Raw genomic sequence first — 20,242 nt, 5'->3', positions numbered from 1 at the left:
TCACCGGAGGAGCAAAATGACTTAGAACCTTTCTCTGAGTAGCACCAGGCTACTCTCCCAAACCAAGGCCAATACTGCCCCCGCAGGCTCAAGCTAGAACCACAGGATGTGGGCAGCTCAGGTCTCCCTGAGCCCAATCTATACCAGCCAAGGTGAGATACAGCCAGCAAAGCTGCAGTTCAGAGCAGGTCTGTCACTTCCTCTGCTCCTGCACACATGGCATCCAGAGTGATCGCTAGAGTGCTCGCTGGGGTGAGGTGATGACAGTGGAGAAGTGAGCTGACCTTTGGACAGGCACTCTCCAGAAGCCGTTCTCACTGATGGGCACATTTGCAGTTTCTGACAGCTGTCATTCCTCATGCACTGCTCCTCAGTCCTGTGGAAGTCCTAGCAGCAGCTTTCCTACTTGGCTTCCTAATGAACATCTAAGGCACAGCCAGACTATTTCATGAATCTTTCCAAACTTGGCTTCCTCTCCCGGCTTGCAGCCCCTCTGTGAGGACCAGAGGCTGCCTACTTGTACCTTCCGTGCTCACACTCGCTCACGGTGAACTGGGTTAGAGAGAGGTGGGGGGGGGGCTGGGGGAGGCGGAGTAAGAAACACAGGAGTCTGCATGACATGAGCGCTCTGCTCTGAAAGTAAATATATGATTATAAATACCAGTGATATATGTGTGTGCTGAAAGAGTTCCACTTGCATAGGCAGTGGAATGTTGAAACGTGTCAGAAGATAAGCAGCCCAGCGTGATATAAGGCCCGTGGAACCCAAGCCCAGAGCAGCCGGGATCCTGGCTCTACTCAAGACTCACTTTCTTCCCCTGGGCTTCAATGTCTGCATCTTGTTGAAATTAAATGAGAAGGTGCGATTTATGTAAAAACCCCAAAGTTGGCACCTCCGGCCCTTTGGGAACGTAGATCATTAGGGGATATCTGGAACAGTCAGCCACTTTTCTTAAGTAATAACAGGATCTTGGAACCATGTCTGGGCTGTTCACCTTGAATAGGGAGAAAGGACCTCTCTCCCACACCTCTTTTGGACCATGGGATGTGACCAGTAGCTCTGTGCCTTACCCCTAATTGATCAACAGGACAAAGCTATCAAAGCCTGATTGAGCCGAACTTCTGTTCATCAGTAAGATTTCTGCAACTAGGCTCAACTCGTGTCAGATAATGAGAATTTTTTAATAGATTCACAAAAGGCTTGGATTCAAATGTAACTGTGCCTGGATGGTCCTCTTATCCAACTGCAGCTAATGGCCTGGAAGTGCAGGCATGGCCTGGCAGCACCAACTGAGATCTGGGTCTTCCGCATAGAGCTTCAGTCTGCCTCTCTTTACCATCCCCATTTCCCTAAGGTCATCTCCTTAGGGCAATGATTTTTATTTTTAATCAACTTTTAAAAAAAAAAACTAACTCTGGTCTTTTTTTGCAATGATTATTTATCCACTCAGCAAGCATACCCTTAGCATCCACGGTGCCAGCTGTTAACATGAGTCAATTTCAATAAAGCATTCTTAAACCTTTCAACCTCTCCATCCCCAGACTAGCTTCTTCCCAAGAGTGATATCCAGGCGTTTACCAAAGTCCATCTTAAAGTGCAGCACCCAGGACCGGGGTCCATCTTAAAGTGCAGCACCCAGGACCGGGGTCCATCTTAAAGTGCAGCACCCAGGGCCAGGGTCCATCTTAAAGTGCAGCACCCAAGGCCAGGGTCCATCTTAAAGTGCAGCACCCAGGGCCAGGGTCCATCTTAAAGTGCAGCACCCGGGACCAGGGTCCACCTTAAAGTGCAGCACCTAGAACCGGGGTCCATCTTAAAGTGCAGTACCCAGGGCCAGGGTCCACCTTAAAGTGCAGCACCTAGAACCGGGGTCCATCTTAAAGTGCAGCACCCAGGGCCAGGGTCCACCTTAAAGTGCAGCACCTAGAACCGGGGTCCATCTTAAAGTGCAGCACCCAGGGCCAGGGTCCACCTTAAAGTGCAGCACCTAGAACCGGGGTCCATCTTAAAGTGCAGCACCCAGGGCCAGGGTCCACCTTAAAGTGCAGCACCTAGAACCGGGGTCCATTTTAAAGTGCAGCACTCAGGGCCAGGGTCCATCTTAAAGTGCAGCACCCAGGACTGAGGTCCATCTTGAAGTGCAGCACCTAGGACTCAGCTAGGTCTTTTTATGAAGCTTAAGTTGGATTTTGATCCCAGCTTGATCACTGTCCATGTCAAAGGCAAAGCCCCAGCTGTAGCCAGAGTGCTGCTGGCACAAGGCCCTGTTCACAGGACATGCTGCTGAAGAACCCCTAAACTGGAGGGGGTGGGGATTGTGCCTCCTGAAATGACAAAATGTCAGATCTCTTGGCTTAGAATTTCCCCTCAGGCGTTAGTAGCAAGTCTAAGTCACTCTAATCAAACAGGAGTGGGCACACACACACACACACACACACACACAGACACACACACATGCATACACATACAACTAGGTCACCTTAGGAAATGACAGGGAAATAATGAGCTATGCTATGCTATGCTGATGCCCCAACAGAGCTAATAGAGAACTCTGCCTTTATACAAAGCCCCCAGTCTGAACGGGGAGAACAGGTGAGCTTCACAAGGGTAACTCTGCAGGAGAGCTGGTGGGGTGTGTACATCAATGTCTTCTGACTTAAGGCTCCCCCACTTCCAGGCATCTGCTGTGAACCCCTTCCATCCTCTTCTGGATACTGTCCTCCCGCAGCTTTCCCTCCTGGGAGAAAAGCCATCCCCTCTCAGAATCAGAAGCCATCTCCACTCTGACATAGCTCTCTCTGATGGATGCGCAGCTTCCAAAGGCCTGGTGCAAGGCCCTCCTCCCTGGAGCCATTTCCCTACACCTTGAGCCAGATTAAAGGAAGAGGCTGAGAGCCAATCGATGGCAGGTAGAATGGAAAGTCTCCTTAGGAGAGAACAAGAGAATGGAAGCAAGTGTGAGAGGGGAGGAGGCAAGGCCGAGCATGGAGTAAATGCTCCCCTCTCATCACTGAGTCCCTTCTCTTCCTTGGGCTTGGGAGAGAACGAAGTGCCTTCTAGAATAACATTACCTGAAAACTATGGCTTCCTCAAAGGATAAAAGATCTACGGAGGACAAGGAGCGGCTCACCTAAGGTTCCCCCTGCAATTTTGCAGCAGTCTTTTGCTTCTGGGTCCAAAGCAGAGAGTCCCTCACCCTCGGGGAGGACCCTCCTCTTTCTGTGCACCAGTGGTTCTGGAGAGAGCAGATAGCAAGACACTATGGTCAGGGACTGCAGAAATGGTCTGACAGTGGACTGCCCAGTCCAGAGCTGTTCACAGGCAAGACACAAGCAGAGAAAGGGGGTAGCTGAAGCAGGGGTTCCTTTAGGGAAGTGGGTACCCCAAGAGGAGTCTATCTATCTATCGTAGTGTGCCCAGAGGAGCCAAAGAGAGCTTTTTTGCAGAGGTAATTCCTTTGTTTCTGCTTTATGAATCCTTCTTCCACTCCTGTCCCTATCGCCCCTCTAAAGCTGCTGGCTCGGACACAGGAGTTTGGAAAGAAGCCTAGCTGAAGGCAGGGCAGGTCGGTGGGGCTATATGGGAAAGGAATCACGGTAGACAAGGAAGGGAACAGAGAAAGGAGGAAATGGGAAAGCAGGGAGAATAAAAGAGGGGAAAAGGAGAGAAGAAGGAAAGGAGAAGGAGGGGGAGGCAGCTAGAGGGAAAGGAGGGGGAGAAAGGGAGAGGAAAAGAGAGAGGGGGAAGGAGGGAGGGAGAGGAGAGGAGAGGAGAGGAGAGGAGAGAGAGAGAGAGAGAGAGAGAGAGAGAGAGAGAGAGAGAGAGAGAGAGAGAGAGAGAGAGAGGTTTTGAATTTCCCTTCTGGAAGAGAAGCAGTACGGCATCAGGGCCTGGCTGAGGGGCGTGATTGGAGGGCGCCTTCGGCATCCGCCCGCAGCAGCCGCCACGGCCCCGGCTCGCCTGGCGGAGTTACACTAGGAAGCAACGCGAGCAGGCTGAGCACACTGCACCGCCTGCTGGAGTCAGCCTGAGCCCTGCAGTGGCTTAGACGGTTGCCGGGACCACCAGGTCGGTGCTGGCTGGGGGCCGGGGAGGCGGAGCTGGGCTGGGGGCAGTAAGGAGATGCACTGGGCTAGTAACAGCGGGGGGCGGGAAGCCCGGCAGTGAGGCTTTGAGGGGCTCCTTGAGACCGCGGGGCGCTGCCCTGGGGACTGGAGCCCCTGCCCTCTCGCCGTGGTGCTGAAGGGACAGCTCCCCGCGGAGGCCAGAGGGAGGGTAGGTGCTGCGGCAGGCATTTCTGTGGGCGGGCGGGCTTGCACCCAGAGTGGAGAACAGTGAGAATGGGGAGACTGGACCGCCCCGAGAGTGGAGACTCAAGTGTGAACCTGGAGAACAACTTCGAGCCCGCAAGACTAGGGTGGGGGACGTGGTCCTCGGCTGCTTTGGGGTGTGGCTACCTCTGAATCCCTCCCAAGCCCTCTGCTCCAAGAGCAGAGAGTCGCCCCGAGAGGTAGAGTTCAGTTCCGGAGGGAATCTGAGGGTGGCGGAGGCCAAGTGAAGGGAGGAGTGCCCACGTCGGTGTCGGGGAATAGGGCAGAGGGACTATTTGTCCTCTTCCCGCAGGAGTGATGTTGGGGCAGCATAGCCCATGGGGGGTAACAGGCTGCTCCCCCGTCTCAGATCGCCCCCTCCCCAGCAAAGTTCAAAGCTGGGGCTCAGAACTGCGAATGTGTGATGGGGGAAGGGGTCATACAGTGGCCGAATGAGAGCTCAGGCAGAGCTGTCCGGAGTGCTGGTCTCCATGAGGGCCCGGGGAGCAGCGCCTGGGAGGCTGCCCTCTCTTCTGTGGAGGGAAGCCCTCGCCACTTTTGCAACCCAGACGAGCTATTCCTCTCACTCTTGCTCATCCTCAGCTTCCCTTTCTCGTCCCTCCCCTCCCCCAGGACTTCTTGCTTCCAGAGGCAAGACGTAGGATGGGGAAGTAGGGGAGACGTCCTCTGTCTCGGCCACCGCCATTAGCGTGGAGCCTCTTGCAAAAAGCAACTGAGTGTTGAATTGAGTTGTGATTGTAGCCCGTACTTGAATCATAAATATCAGAAAAACAGCCGCAAAGACAAATACTGCAGGTGTTCGGGTGTGCGTGTCAGAAGGAGGGGCCGGGTCCCCGAGACTCGACGGAACAGGTGCCTTGGCAGCCTTTTTGCCTGGGACTGACAGCAGGGGTGGAGGGGGTGGTCTGGAAGGAAGGTAAGGGCCAGTGACAGGCAACATGGAGACATTTGCATCAGCCTACCTACCCTGCCCCAGCCCCCCCCCCCTTTTCCCCCAATCCAACACTCCACAAGCAGCAACAGCCTCCACCCCCATCCGCACCCTTCCCGCGAGGAAACAGACGGCGGCTTACCGCAGCACCGCTGAAGAGCGCCTCCTGGCGGTGAGGTCCAAATCCTCAACTGCACACAATCCGTAGGGATCTCTTGCAGTACCACCGGTATGGTGGCTACAGGCACATCAGGTACACACACACACACACACACACACACACACACACACACACACACAACCTGGTGGGTGTCTAAGAGGTTCAGAGTCAGACATGCACGCTCATACTTTGAGCCCGTGCACACAACATTAAATTCCACTGAGCAAACATGCTGAGGATATCCTGTAGGGATTCTCCAGATAGGTGAAATAAATTACACACAGGCAACAGAGACGCTCCTATGATGACAAAAGAACGTTACCCAGATAGCTAGAGCATGAGTAAGAGGCAGCATAACTGTCCTAGAAGTGCCTTAGCTCTCACAGAAGCAAGAAGCCATCCTATCTTGTCAAGGGGAACTGGAACTGCATGGAGAGAGCAGCGTTGGCAAAGGGTTTCAGAAAGTTAATGCTGCTGCTGTTTGTGGATGGTTATGGTGACAGTGAGGATGCTTACTGCGTGCCAGACACTGGCTTAGACACTTGGTTTGCATAACCTCAGTGCTCGCAGCAGGCCTTGCGCACGGGCGTCAACTGTCTCTATTTTACACATGAGGAAACATTAAGTACTTAAGATCATTTAATAAGTAGTAGTACCAAGATCTGAGCCAGCAGGAATGAGGCTAAGCAGTGCTCAAGCTGTGGGAGTAGTGTGCCCAAATCACCCTGCCTCAGGTGCAGATGGAAATAACACTGTGGGGGGTCTGGTTAAGACACCGTGACGGGTGCTAGACTGCAGGGTTTGACGGCTGGAGCACAGACTGTGTGGTAGGCTTCACACGGCCACGGGAAGCCAGTGCAGGGCTGTAAGTTTGTGTGAGCAAATCTGCCTTTTAGGAAGACTGATCTGAGGGTCATGTGCAATACAGGTAAGAGCTAGAGGAGAGGCTGAGCCATGAGCCAAGGCAGTAAAGCAGTAGGAGGGAGGAGGTGAGAGAACAGGGTCCAGAATTCTTCCCTGTGCCTCTATCCCAATCATACTCACCAAGTCCTTGCGTGTTCTGCTGTGCAGTTTCCACCCTCCCCAGTTAAGTGAAGGCTGTGAGCGCCAGTGTTGGAGAATACCCTTCTTGTCTTCCATGGCGCCTGTTAGACAGTAGGTACTCAAAGAGAACGGGATGAGTAAGTGAGTGAGTGAGTGTGTTCTGGTGAGAGATACTGACTCGATGTGTTTGGTTGAGGCGATTGTAGCAAGGCATCCTGGAGGGCAAGATGAGGAGAGCCCAGCAAGGATGGGATTAATCTCCCAGGGACTGAATTGGAAACGTGTGTGTACAAAGACACACAGCAGAGGGTTAAAAATGTGCAGGCTGTGGAGAGAAAGACGTGCATATATGTGGCTAACTAAGGATCCAAAATCAGTAGGCACAGATGGGAGGTTTCCATGGGAGGAATGGAGGAAAGGGGATGAGAGTTTGCCTGGAGAAGGAATTAGCAAAGAAGTGGGGGGGGGGGGAGAAGACCTGTTTGAGGAGGCTGGAAACCACAAGAGTGCTGGGTCATGGAATTCAGATCTGAGAGGGCTGGAATTAGGGGGAGGGGAATGATCAGCATCAAATGCTACAAAAAGAGAGAGGGAGGAGGGCTGTGCACACTCCCGGCTAAGCAGAGGTCTCCTAGTTCCCCTGATCATGATAGCTTCCTGGTTGTGCGCTAAGACAGCACACCTCAGGAGTAGTAAGGCTTTACCAGAAGATGAGGAAACAGTGTGGGGAGCTGCACCAAAGGGCAGAGGGTCAAAGTTCAAGTTCAAGGAAAGGGTTGGAAAAGGGAGTAGACCTAAGAGACTGTGAAAGGGCACTCAAGGTGTCAGAAAGGGGTGATGATGAATAGATAAAGGAAGAGGTACAGAGAGAAATATCTAGATCAGCTTCACCTGGGAGGAGTTCCCTGGCGCTAGGAGAGGGGAAGTTGCAGGTGTATGCAATAGCCATCGTTAATCACTTTAATAATAGCTTTCATTTACTGAGCACCTGTCACATGACAAACACAGCCCACAGATGATTTCTAACCTTCAGACTGGCTGTGTAGCCCTCCTTTTATAGGGAAGACCCAGTTTCAAAAAGCTGCCTCACTGGAAGAAAAGACCCTTTCAACAGCATGCCTGGCCTGGAGGGAAGTCTCCTGTTAAGAGGCAGGGGTGACACAACCAAGCATTAGGGGGAGTTCGGGGAATCTTGTGGGAGAAGAGGGAGGAAGAACTGTAGGAGTCAGAGGGGCTGAGGACACCACAAGGAAATGACCCACAGAATCGACTAGGCAGGGCTCATAGGGACTCACAAAGACTGAACCGATAATCAGAGCCTGTATGGTCTCTGCATATATGCTATGGCTGAGTAGCCCGGTTGGTGTTCTTGTAGGACTCCTAACAATGGGAGTGGGAGGCTTTCTCTAACTCTTTTGCTTGCTTTTTGGGCCCTTTTTTCTTACTGGGTTGCCTTGTCCAACCTTAATATAGGGAGGAGTGTCTAGTCTTATGGTAACTTGCAGGACTGAGGAACAGCTTGGGCCTCAGAAGTCACTTAAGATTATCTCAACCATACAAGCAAAGAGACTGTCTCTCAGCTAAGAGGGCCATGCTAAGATTAGATGACAGGATTTTGGAGTCGGCCCAAGAATGACTTAAGACCCACCTGGAGCGATAGAGATGTAGGCATTGAGAAGATTCAGTCCTTGAGTATATGTGTTCTGAAGATTAGGGAGGAGGGCAGCAGTCATGACCATTGCTGGATGAAGGCGTGAACGAGAAAGCATCTGGGTGGTGGCTGATCGATGGCGACACATCTTCAGTGTCTAAGATGCTGACTAACACATAGTAGGTGCTCAATTAATCCTTGCTATGGGGATCTGGAGTCCAGATAAGACGTCTAGGTGTTGTTGATCAGCAAAGCAGGGGCTGAGGCCAGAGTCTGAGTTACAGAACGAAAGAGGGAGGGGCCAAGGGTGTGGTGCGCAGGTCATGGAAGCGTTGCTTGCCCTGGGGAAGGATGTGGAACAGCATCAGATCCCACAGGAGACTTTCCCGAGTCAGGGATGGAGCTGAGCTTCAGCCCAGGTGTCCTGCTTTCCCATTTGAATCATCTCAAATTAGAGACCTACGTCTTCCACTACCACCTGGTGATTCTTTGAGCTCTGTGTAAACACTGAGTAGAAACTCGAGAGTTCCTGAAATCACTCAATTTGTTCACTGTTTCATTTCCTGTTCTTAGAAATTAAGTCTTCTCTCAAGGTCTAAAATCAATGGGAAACATCTCGACAGAGCTGAACAACCTTCACACTCAGATTCTAGGTCAGGGTGGGTCCTCTTGCCTTTGCTGGAAAGCCTGTGTTCCTTGTGGGCTTCACGAAGTCCCGTAAATATGTATAAGTTCCCCCTACACCTCCAGACACTTGTCCTGTATTTTCTTTTCATTTAAAACACGGTACAAAGATCACCTTAGCACTGCCCTATTTGGAACAAGCTAAAGCATCCCCAGACTCAGCTCCAGTCTAGAATCTATAAACCAGTTATGCCTAGTACCAAACCCAATGGGAAAATTTTCATCTACTATGTTATGATTTTTCTCCACCAAACGATCCCATTAAGTGATCTAACCCTGTAGATACATCCTTGGATCCCTCATTATGAAGGACTCACAGTCTGCTAATGACTTTCTCATTTGGAAAGAAATGAGGAGAATTCATCAGCGAATAGCCTATGACCTTGAACTAGACTCAGTTGCAATCATCAGCCTGGCAGAATTCTCTGTCATCATTTTCCAGAACCCTCTTTTTTTCCTAGAAAGTAATAGAGACTTTAAGTCTATAAGAGATTTTTTTTAAAAAGGCCCTGGGGCTGGATGGGCCTTGTCCCACTTAACCTCCAACCCACACCACATTTGGGACAGTTCACAGAAGCAGCCACACAGAACAGGGAGATTGGCAGCAGCCTTGTCTGTTGAAGAATCAGTATGACGAAGGGCTGGAGAGAAGGTTCAGAGGTTAAGAGCTCTTGCTATCATACCAGAGGACCCAGGTTCAATTTCCAGCACCCACAGCCATGTGTAACTCCCATGCCAGGGGCTTTGACACCCTAGGCACACGTGGGATACACAGACCATGTATGCACTAAAGGAAACATTTTAAAACATTCTTAAAGACTCAGTACAAACAATTAAATTAGAGCCCTGGGGTCTATTCTCAGAGATGTGAAGCCTCTAGTGTGAAGCCTCTGGTGTGAAGCCTCTGGTGTGAAGGAGCATCCTGCACTCAAGTCTGTGGTGCCTCCACCACCACAGGGTTATGTTATCCATACTGCATTCCAATTATGACTTTATTTGGAGAAAATCTTCTGAGACAAAAAAAACAATAAAAAAATAATAAAAACTGAAGACCAGTAATTTAGGGAGGAGGATAGAAAAGCTAAGATTAGCAGAATGCCTGCAAGAAAGGCCCTCACTTTGTGAAGGCCATAAGCTCTAAGATGATAATATTCCCAATGCCCTCATGTGTAATTCAAAATAAAAATAAACATTAAGCTATGAAACACAAAACATATATATGCTACAATAACAAATAAGTTATTTTTTCATTTGTCTAATTTCCAAAGTCTGGCTAGGTTCCTACTCATGCTAGCTATACCTTTTTTTTTTTTTCATGCACCCCTGATTTTCTGAAGCCATGAGCATATGCTCATTTGCTTGGTGAGTTCAGCTAATGGCCCAGGCTGGCTCCTGTCTGCTCTCCACAGTAGCCCTGGCCTTGCCTCTTCCATTTCAGGAAAGAGGAAACTGAAAACATAAAGAAGGAATGTCACTTGCTGCTCATCACGTGACAAAAAACGAAGGACGTTATCATTAAAACACAACTCTTTCAAGCCCAAATTCCAGTCTCATTGCAATCCTCCTGGCTTCAATCAAATTAGAAGAATGATGTTCAAAATGAAGGCTATAAAATAGGAACCAAGGCTGGAGAGATGCTCAGAGGTTCAGAATGTACACTGCTTTTGCAGAGGACCCAGGTTCTATTCCCAGCACCCACATGGCGGCTCACACCCATCTGTAACTCCAGTGCCAGGAGATCTGACGCTCTCTTCTGGCTTCCACAGGCACTGAACACACATGGTGCACATAACTACATGCAGGCAAAACACTTATATACAAAAATAAAATAAATAAATGCTATTTTTAAAAAAAAAACATAAAATAGGAACCAGAAGTTGTTTAATTGCAGATCCATGCCTGGCCCATACTATATTCTCAGTAACTACAGGGCATCGAGCCTAATCCTTAGGTGGTGATCCCCTGTCAGAACAAGGCTGCCATGTGCCAGTCTCTCCCACCCTGCCTGAGAAAGATAGCTTTCCATCTGACCCTTCCTCATCTTTTTTTGCAGGTGGGCTCATCTCCCAAAGGCAGGCCAGCAGGAGTGCTGAATGCAAATTCAGCTACGGGCTAGGGAGCACTAACCAAAGCCTGCAGGATGGACTTTGTCATGAAGCAAGCCCTCGGAGGTGAGCCCTATCATCTTTCCCATGTACCCTTGACCCAGGAGAAAGCAAACCTCAACCCACCTGCCTTCCCCCCCCTCAACTGACCACACCCTCTTCCTCCCCTGACCCTCCTACATCCCTGTAGGGGCCACCAAGGACATGGGGAAGATGCTGGGGGGAGAGGAGGAGAAGGACCCTGATGCACAGAAGAAGGAGGAGGAGCGACAGGAGGCCCTGCGGCAGCAGGAGGAAGAGCGCAAGGCCAAACATGCCCGCATGGAAGCCGAGCGAGAGAAGGTCCGGCAGCAGATCCGAGACAAGGTCAGCATCCCCTGCAAGACCCACCTCTGACTCCCCTGTACCCCAGATCTCATCTTAGACCCGATTCTCCCCCAAGCCTCACTCTCATGAGAAAAAAATGAGTCTTGGGAACACGCCTTCAAAGACTGTATAGGAACTAAATACACACACGGAAAAGGCAACGCCAGGTGCAGAGCACCGCCCTATGCCAAGCACCGCCCTATGCTGTTCATTTAGTGTCTGGTAGCACCATGCTGCAAAGCACAAGTAACCTTCCATCAGTCAGCTGGCTGTGACACACACACACACACACACACACACACACACACACACACACACACACACACACACAAAAGTGCCTCAAAACCTAGGGAGACATTCAATATTCAGAACTTTGAGGGTTTCTAAAGGACCAAGGGATATGATGGGTACATGCGGATTTTAACAGAAATTGTGTCATGAAGGGCTGGGCTCAGTTCTCCAGGGAGCTGTCAGATAGCTCCTGGGAGCTTTAAACGCGTTGATGAGACACACGGCCAACCCTCTCCCATCCCTGACTTGGCCTCATGTCCCTCTCTCTCTGTCCCTCTCTGTCCCTCTCTTCCCCAGTATGGGCTGAAGAAGAAAGAAGAGAAGGAAGCAGAGGAGAAGGCAGCCATGGAACAGCCCTGCGAGGGAAGCCTGACCCGACCCAAGAAGGCCATCCCCGCAGGCTGTGGGGATGAGGAGGAGGAGGAAGAGGAGAGCATCCTGGACACAGTGCTCAAATATCTGCCGGGGCCGCTACAGGACATGTTCAAGAAGTAACCCATCCTCTGCCCGCCCCATCCACGTTACGACCTTTTTGTTGTTGTTGTTGTTGTTAGTCTTTTCTTTTCTTTCTTTTTCTTTTCTTTTCTTTTCTTTTTACTCAGTTAAGTCTCAGTTCCAAAGGGGAAAACCTCAGTTGGCCTCCGCCCCCTTTCTCTAGCCAGGGACTCCTCCCCTCTGCACTCCTTTACACTCCCTTCATCCCACAGTTTCTAGTCCTGTTTCACTCCCAAGTAGCTTTACTCCAGCGGGGAGCACCGAACCCAGAGCCAAAGGCCCTGAGTGCCCCTCCAGAAGCCCCTGGTCTATGTTAGTGTGCTGACCCCCATACATTCCTTCATGCTCCCCACTGCCAGGAGGACCACTGTCCCCAGCCAGCCAAAGCAATGACACATTCCAGCCCTGCCCAGCATGCTGACCATTGGCCTCTGAACCCCCAGTGGGAGTCCAGGTCAGGGCAGAGGCACTGAGTGGTCTGGCTCCGAGGAAGGCTGTTCAGAGTAAGCCTGTCCTGGGCAGTGTAGCCCTGAGAGGCTCTAGCTGGGTCCGGCCAGGTTAGAGTCTGGGCAGGAGGCTTGGGCTGTCCTCTTCCCACTTCCTGGTGCCATTTACCAGGAGCACACACCCCTCCCCGCACCCAGCCTAAAGAGAAGCATGGCCCCTGCCAAGCTGTTTCCTCCAAATGGATCCTCTTTGGACTTTAGCACATCTGTGGAGGAGCCCAGGGCAGGGCAATCCCTTATTCTCCCTCATCTGACTTAGGTCCTGGGACCCCACTGCCAGGCTAGGCCCTAGTGTGCCCAGCCAAGGGGCTGCCCAGGCCCCCAGAAAATACTTGGAGCCATCGGGCAGTGATGGCCTGTGCCATGGGACCCCCTCATTGGTACAGCCAAACTGCCCCCATTCCTATCCGCCCTTCTTCCCTTCAACGTCCTGTCCTTGTGCTTCCAAGTCCCCATTGTCCCCAGGAGGACCCTTCTAGGCCAAGCCCCAAAGAGCTGGGGAGGAGCCAATTCCCGCCTGACAAAAGACTGCCCATTCACCCAACTGCCCAAGAATCAGCTCTCCTCTGGGATGTGTAGGACTGGCATCTGTCCTCACACCCTTCCCTGTCAAGGTTTCCTGCTCTGTGACTTGTATAGCAGGCACAGAGGGGGAGGTGCAAATGAGGGATGAACGTGTGTGCCCTCACACACCTGATACTGTATGGCAGACCCATGATGCACTACGTAGGGTTAGAGCGTGCTGTGTCTTGAGATTGCATGTGTGTTAGTCATCACACCTCTGTGTTAGAGGGTCCTTTCTATGATGTACTCTGTGTCTACATGTTTGTGGGATGTGGCGTGCCTGAGTTTCAGACATGTGCTCGGTGTGTGCTAGCCATCTCATGCGTTTAGAGATTGCATGTGTTAGCTCGTATATGCATGTATTTCCGAAATGGCATGTGTGTCAAGAGTGACAGTTACATGTTAGATGCAGAAAGCGTGTGTTTGAGAGAACTGTCAGATAGGCCAAGACTGGTGTGTGTGGTGTGGATGGGTCTAAAGCAGGCAGTTGTGTGTGCAAAGGTATGTGCTTAGAGAGCAAGAACCAGAACAAGATGCCACCTCCCAGCCCTGAGATCATTAGTCACAGATGGCCACATCTGACAGGAGACCTTACCCTTGGCCTAGAGTCCTCCCACCCTTGGGGGTTTCCTACCTGAGGTCCTCAGAATGCTACTGGGACAGACCCAGGCAGTGCCCCAGGAAGCCATGCTGGGCCCCCACCAGGGCCTATCCCAAAAGCAGGGGCCTGGGAGGGGGCGACTTGCCCACCCCCAGAGTCCCTGTCCCACTGGCCCCAGTTTGCATTCTGCAGGTTTTCCATTTTAGTGGACTTACACTTTTATTTCAGAGAAGACACGTGTCTTCCTGGTCTGTTTCCAATAGTTAAAGCCATATCAGTTAGACCGCAATACTTTAAAGATGAGACTGAACAATCCATATGTTTAGGGAACCAGAAAAGTCCCCTGGTCTGCCCCTTCTCTGAGGAGCAGGGCCTTGGCAGCTCCAGCTTCCGGGACTTTCCCTTCCCCCGACCCTGACCCCCCCCCCAACCTTCTTGGGCCCCTGTCATCTCACAGGGGGCCTGTGTTTGTGTCTATGTCTGTGGTGGGGAGCCATCTTGCACCCCTGTTGTCTGCTTGTTTCTGTTTTTTATCCTGGGCAGGATGGTCATTCTCAAGAGCCTCAGGGTCCTGGGCCAGAGACAGGCAGGGACCAATCCAGGGGCCCCAGGCCTCCCTAGACCCTGAGTGTGACTCCCACTTGAAGACAGGCATGGATACCCATGATAAGACTTGACAGGGACCCTTAGACCTCAAAGGTGACAGTAGGGCAAGAGCACCAGAAAGCAAGACCCAGGGAGCTGCAAACAAGCAAGGCACCCCAGCCATGCAAGAACCCACTGGGCCTGAGAGACTCCAGACCCTTCAACAGGTGTCCTTGGTGGTCTCTACAGCCCCTCTGGGTACCCAGAGTGGGCTCGGGGCTTTTCAGCCCCACTTGGCACCTCCAGGCTGGGCCGGCTTAGTCTAGATCTAAGTCTCCCTTTCACTCCCAGGCAGCAGATTTTGAGGTCTTTTGGAGGTGGGGAGCAAGAGAATTTCTACTTGGTACATACCTGCTTCCACCCACACAAAGCCTAGAAGAATATAATGATTGATGTTTCTGGGAAGAAAACAATGGGTGACCCTTAAAGGATGCTGTGCACAGCACATTTGTGGGAGGACAAAATCTTGGGTGTTTGAGCAGGGGAAGGGATGCTCATTCACCTGATGTGCCTGGGGCGGGAGGGTTGTGTGTGGCCCACAGAATGAGCAGATGAATATATATCATGCAGAAACGTCATACGCATGCGACATACTGAGAAGAGGCTACACACACACACACACACACACACACACACACACATACACACACACACAGCATGGTAGATGGCTGGAGAAAAATGAGGTGCACTGCTGACACGGGCATGTGCACTCTTGGGAAAAGCTACCGTGCTCCTGCACCTGGAAACCACCACCAGAGAGGAGAAAGGGAGCTTCTCACATGGGACTTCCAAGGGCCTGTCCTCCATTCCAGCTCCAAAGCGCCGGAAAGTGAATCCTTAGCAGTGAGGCTTGGTGAGTGCTTCCTTCAATGGAAGTAAGGTCTATAGGCAACCCCAGCTATATGAGAGAGGGAGGGAAAAAATGAGAGAGCAGGAAAGAGGCAGAATATTGCAGCCCAGAGACCCCTTGCACATGGGGTAGCCGGGTGGGCAAACAGACCATCCTCAAGACTTGTAGCTAGAGTAAGGGTGGCATGGTATTTCCAGCTCAAGGAGCGCCCAACACGCAGCAAGCAGGGTTGTCCAACCACAGCACACACCACCTTCCATCTTTCTAAGGTTTAGCCCGCCCTTGCTTACATTCAGAGGCTTAGGGATCAGACTGGCTCCCATGGGGGGAATGTCTCCCAGGTCTAAGGGTATGCCTCCCAGCAAATGTCCCCTGCTCTAGTCCCCTTTCCTGTTGCCCTACCCTTTTCACTGGGGAGAGAACAGAGGTGCTCCTGCTGGCCCCAGGATGGGGGAGGGGAGTCCTACTGAGACCCAGGTGAGATGGACCATCCTGCTCATGTAGGGGAACCTCTTTCCCATAGCTGTGCTCTGTCCTTGTTGCTCTGCTTCCTTTAAATGTGTCAGTATCTGGGGGAGGGGAGGGCCACCTCCCCACACTCCCTTGAACCTGACCAAAAGCCATGGCCGTGCTCCCCACTTTGTATGATGCAAATGCTAAGATGTATAAAACCAACCATGACAACAAAGGAAAAGACCTTGTACAGCAGCCTTCTGCCTGTCTGCCTGCTTCTGTCCCGTTAGCACCACCAGTGACAGGAGACAGCCAACCCACACAGTTCAGGATACCCCCCCAAACATCCTCTGTCATACCCCAAGCTTCACATCCAAGACACTGTGGAAATGACCTCAGGAATCCAATGGAGGCCAACGTTAGGGCCGGCCTCTCAAGGCCAAGTCTAGACTCTTAGGGGGAAGGCGGGGGGGGGCGGGGGGAGGTGACGCAGGCTGACCCTCGAATCCCATCCCAGACTACCCTTCTCCCTTCTTCAGGGTGTGGCACCCTGAGAACACCATGAACACAACAGACCAGCAAATGTCTATCAGTTTACAAACACGGAGGGGGCATCTACTCCCCGCTGAGCCTGGGAGGCTTGCAGAAAGTTGAGGGCACACGGAGAGGACAGCATCCAGTGTTCCTGTTGGGCACGGACACACTTTGTTGAGGGCTGAGGATCAGACACCCTTCACTTCCTTCAGTCAGACCGCATACCCAGCCCGAAGTGAGGCCCCACCTCGCTCTGGCTTCTCTGCATTTCCCGTTGTCGTGCATAGGGCTGTCCCCACATACGGGTCTGCCTCTTCACCCTCGTTCACCCTTTTCCCTGCCAACCGCAGCCCCAGCTAGAAGGTCTATCTAAAATGCAAGCAGCCGCACGTCATCCCCTGCCCGGCACCTTCTGCTCGCCTATAGGATGGTATCTGCCTGGGGAACAGCATCCAGATGGTCAGAGTGGCCCTGTGTGGTCTGACTCCAATGATTACCACCTGCTAAGTCAGAGCTACACCCACCTCAGTGGTCCAAGAGCACCCAGCGCCCCCCCATCAGTGCTACATCACATTTGCATAAATTATCGTTGCCCTTCCTTGTACCCTTGGCTCAATCCTCAAGCTTCTGGAGATCTAGCTATATAACATCACTCCCCTCTGCAAAGCCACGGAGATGGCTGCCTGTCTCTTGACCACAGCAGAGTCTGTCACCATGCACACAGAGCACAAAGCATTATAGCTTTGTGTTGCAAAAAAAAAAAAAAGCCCTGAGCATACAGACAGGCGCTGCCTCCTCTGCAGAGCGATCTTGAGCAAGACACTTAACCCCTCTAAGCATCTGCTCACAAGGGAAATGGGATGACAATAATTATTCTAACCTCCACTGTCGTGAGGAGTAAGTGGAGTTTTGCACGCACGCCCTTATCGTTGAGTACCAGGCACTCATCAACGAGCACTGTACACTCTAGTTAAGGTCCGTGCCTACACACATCTCCCACACAACTGCAATCTCTCCCTGTGTCTGTGGATCAGGAGTCTGAGCACAAGGTTAGCTGGATTCTCTGCTCTCAGGTCTTCATGAGGATGCTAGCAAAGTGCAAGCCTGGGCTGGGGCCCTCATCAGAAGGCTCCGCTGAGCAAGGATCCCTCCCAAGCTCCCACAGTCGCTGGAAGAATGTAGTTGCTAGATGCTGGCTGGAGAACGTCCATTATGCCTTTCCCCTTGGGCCCCTCCAACGAGGCAGCTCACAACATGAATCTTGTTCTACCCAAATGTGCAAGATTTCTGGCAAAATGGAAGCCACAATGTTATATCACCTAATTGCAGAAAGATGTGCCACGTGCTTTCAGCTAGAAGGAATTACAAAGTTCTTCCAAGACTGACGGTGGAGGCGGGGGAGGGGGAGGATTGCCCCAAAGTGAGAATACCAGGACTGAACCTAAAGCCTCCCTTCCTCAGAACGTGCCAAGTCTCAGACCATCGCAGGCAGAGCCCCAGGAGGTAAAGAAGGTGCTTCATGGAGGAGCAGCTGCCGCTGGGGAGTTTCCACCAGGAGTTCTGCAAGGCACATTCAGGCCCATGACACAGGAAAGAAAGATAATGAGGATTTCAGAATTCCCTGGGAGTCCACCACACAGTGGACTCTGCCAGCCCCCCTCCCCCAAGACCCAGCTGGTTTCGTGATAGCTCAGCCCAGATGCCCCATGCTTCTCTCCCCTCCTTACAGCGGATCCCAGTGCACCTGTACCATCACGTCAGATAAACACCACCACCCTCCTGGTTTCCATTGTAAAGTTTTTCTCCTAGGCATCTTAATCACTTGGCTAAATCAAACTGCTACATGCTTGACACTGTACTAGGTGCCAGGAATACCAGCCAGCCAGCCCAGTCCAGCTGGGATGCTCCTTGCAAAGGAAGAGACAGGCCGATTGCTCACCATAGGATAGCCAGTTACTCAAGGAAACTCGTGCCTTTGGTGAAGGCTCCCTGGAGGAGGCAACAACTAAAATGAGTCTGAAATGAGGAAGAGACCGTTGAGTGGAGAAGTAAGGCACCCCTGACCCTGGTACCAAGAGCAAAGCTAAAGGGGAAGTTGGGGACAACAGCAGTCGGATCCAGGAGGTAGGAAAAGAGAAAGGAAGGGTGAAAGATGTCTGCAGGATCTGGCTGAGCTGTTGGTGAGAAGCAGAGTCTGGGCAAATGAGGTACCAAGCAGTAGAATGTGGGTTCTACCTGCAGGCTGGCAGGAGCTGCTGGAGGGTATTAAGCAGGGATGCAGACAGAGAAATGCCTTTTCAGATTGAGAGTAAGAGGCTAGAAACCCAGAACCCAGGAAGGAGATAGTGCAACGTCAAGGTAGAAGATGCAGCCCGATTGTTGCCGGTGGTGACGGTGTGCGATGAAGCAGGCAGGATAAAGGGATGATGCATCAGAAAGCGAGTGCACAGGACAACATGTGCACAGCACAGAGGAGGGAGGCATCTAGACCGGGGCCTGTGTCTCTGCCTTGATGACAGAACTCTCCAGGATCTGGAACACAGGGGCAGGGGTCAAGTTGGCGGAAGGTCATGGGTTTGCGCATTCTGGGTTCGAGGCACCTAGGTCGGACTCCAGTGGGTAATCTGTGCTCCGTGATGGCTTACTCACAGGGAGCCCAAATGGCATTTTGCATGGTCTAGTACCCCTGCTGGAAAGGATTTTGGCCACTGACTTCACCACGGGACCAGAAGATCTCAAAGTCTGGAGTGGGCAAGGGGATGAAATTCAAACCTGTTCTCCTGTGCGTTCAGCAATCTCTTGGTCAGGGGTGCTCTTGTGCTTGCATTTTCACAGTGTCCTGGAGCTCACTCTAATTTGAAAGCTCCTTTCTTTTCCCTAAACTAAAAACTGCCAGGAGGCAAAGGGTTAATGAAACCTCCTTCAATATCTCACTAATTGACTGCAAAGCCCAGCTTCTAGACCATTCACTTAGCACTTGTAATTAATTGGGGTTTCTTGCCTGATCTGAAAGATGATTTGATACCGCCTGAAGACAATATTTTCTCAGCTAGGCTCCTCTGGCTCGAGACATCTCTCACACACAGCAGCCTCTGCATGCATGCTGACCTGGGTACAGATGCAGACTCCGGTCCTTCCTCATTGTGTGAGCTCAGGCAAGCCATCCCTAGCTCCAAGGATAGAGCTGACAAGTGCTTTAGGCTCATAGATTTCATGAGAGGTGGCATCGCCATCTTAGTCTGCAGATCCAAAGCATCCATCCATCCGTCCATCTTGATCCAGGCCCAGGGCTCTTCAGCTCCTGGTCGTATCAGTTCCCTGATACATTCACTGTATTCAGGGATACATTCACAAACTTGGCATGTCTTTGTAATGGTCATGTTAATACAATAAGCTGGGGAGGAAAAGGGAGTCCTGCCCCCTCCACCAACACTTGCAATGTGCCATCCACAGGAGCCAATTGCTTTAAACACTCAATTGAGCAATTGGTGGGTTCAGTGCTACCCTGACCTCATACATGAGAAAGAGAAGCTTCAAAGTTGTGTGACTTTTCCAGGGAACACATGAAAAAAAAATGTCTGTTGACCTCAGATAGGGTAACAGCAGACCCCACCCCCTCAAAAATGACTCCATCCAAGTCCAGCGTGGTGACCAATGAGTGTGTTGGGGTTATACACATGAGTGTAGCCAACCCTTAGCAGCTGCATCAGCAAAAAGTCTCCCCTCCACAGGAAAGACAACACACAAAAGCTACATTCCACCTCTGAAAAACAGTCGCCTCTCTTGCAGCAGTTGTTTGCTGTCAGCATCACCTTGGGGAAGGGCTTTGTGAGTCCTGTAGGTTTCATGGCCTTCCTGGTACTTTTTGTGAGGAAATAGCTCTGCAGCAGAAGTAGATGCCTGGTGTGGAACTCAAGACACATGTGTGTAATAGTGTCTAACCACCAAGGTCATAGAAGGTCATGGAAAGGATTAGATAAAAGAATGCCAGTAAGTCTGGCACTGTCCTGGCACATACTTTAAAGTGAGC

The 20,242-nt window shown here is 51.5% G+C and overlaps 1 protein-coding gene across 3 annotated transcripts in view; it reads left to right on the top strand.

Annotated features, from left to right (window-relative positions):
- Nucleotides 1-15,933, top strand: part of CPLX2 (complexin 2) — a 72,099-nt gene extending 56,166 nt beyond the window's left edge. Inside the window, exons 1-4 of one of the 3 annotated variants that reach the window (XM_084795841.1) lie at nt 3,786-4,069; nt 10,856-10,973; nt 11,098-11,273; nt 11,862-15,933. In XM_084795841.1, the coding sequence (XP_084651967.1) occupies nt 10,943-10,973; nt 11,098-11,273; nt 11,862-12,059 (405 nt within the window). In that variant the 5' untranslated portion in view covers nt 3,786-4,069; nt 10,856-10,942 and the 3' untranslated portion in view covers nt 12,060-15,933. Of the gene's footprint in view, nt 1-3,785; nt 4,070-4,254; nt 4,277-10,855; nt 10,974-11,097; nt 11,274-11,861 lie in introns of those variants that run through there. The other 2 variants (XM_084795843.1, XM_084795842.1) reach the window with 2 other exon arrangements.
- Nucleotides 15,934-20,242: the final 4,309 nt, after the last annotated feature.

This window comes from Acomys minous, assembly GCF_964271855.1.
Source record: "Acomys minous genome assembly, chromosome: 9".
NCBI lineage: Eukaryota > Metazoa > Chordata > Mammalia > Rodentia > Muridae > Acomys > Acomys minous.
The sequence above is the reverse complement of the archived record's forward strand: the minus strand, read 5'-3'. Positions and strand labels throughout refer to the sequence as shown.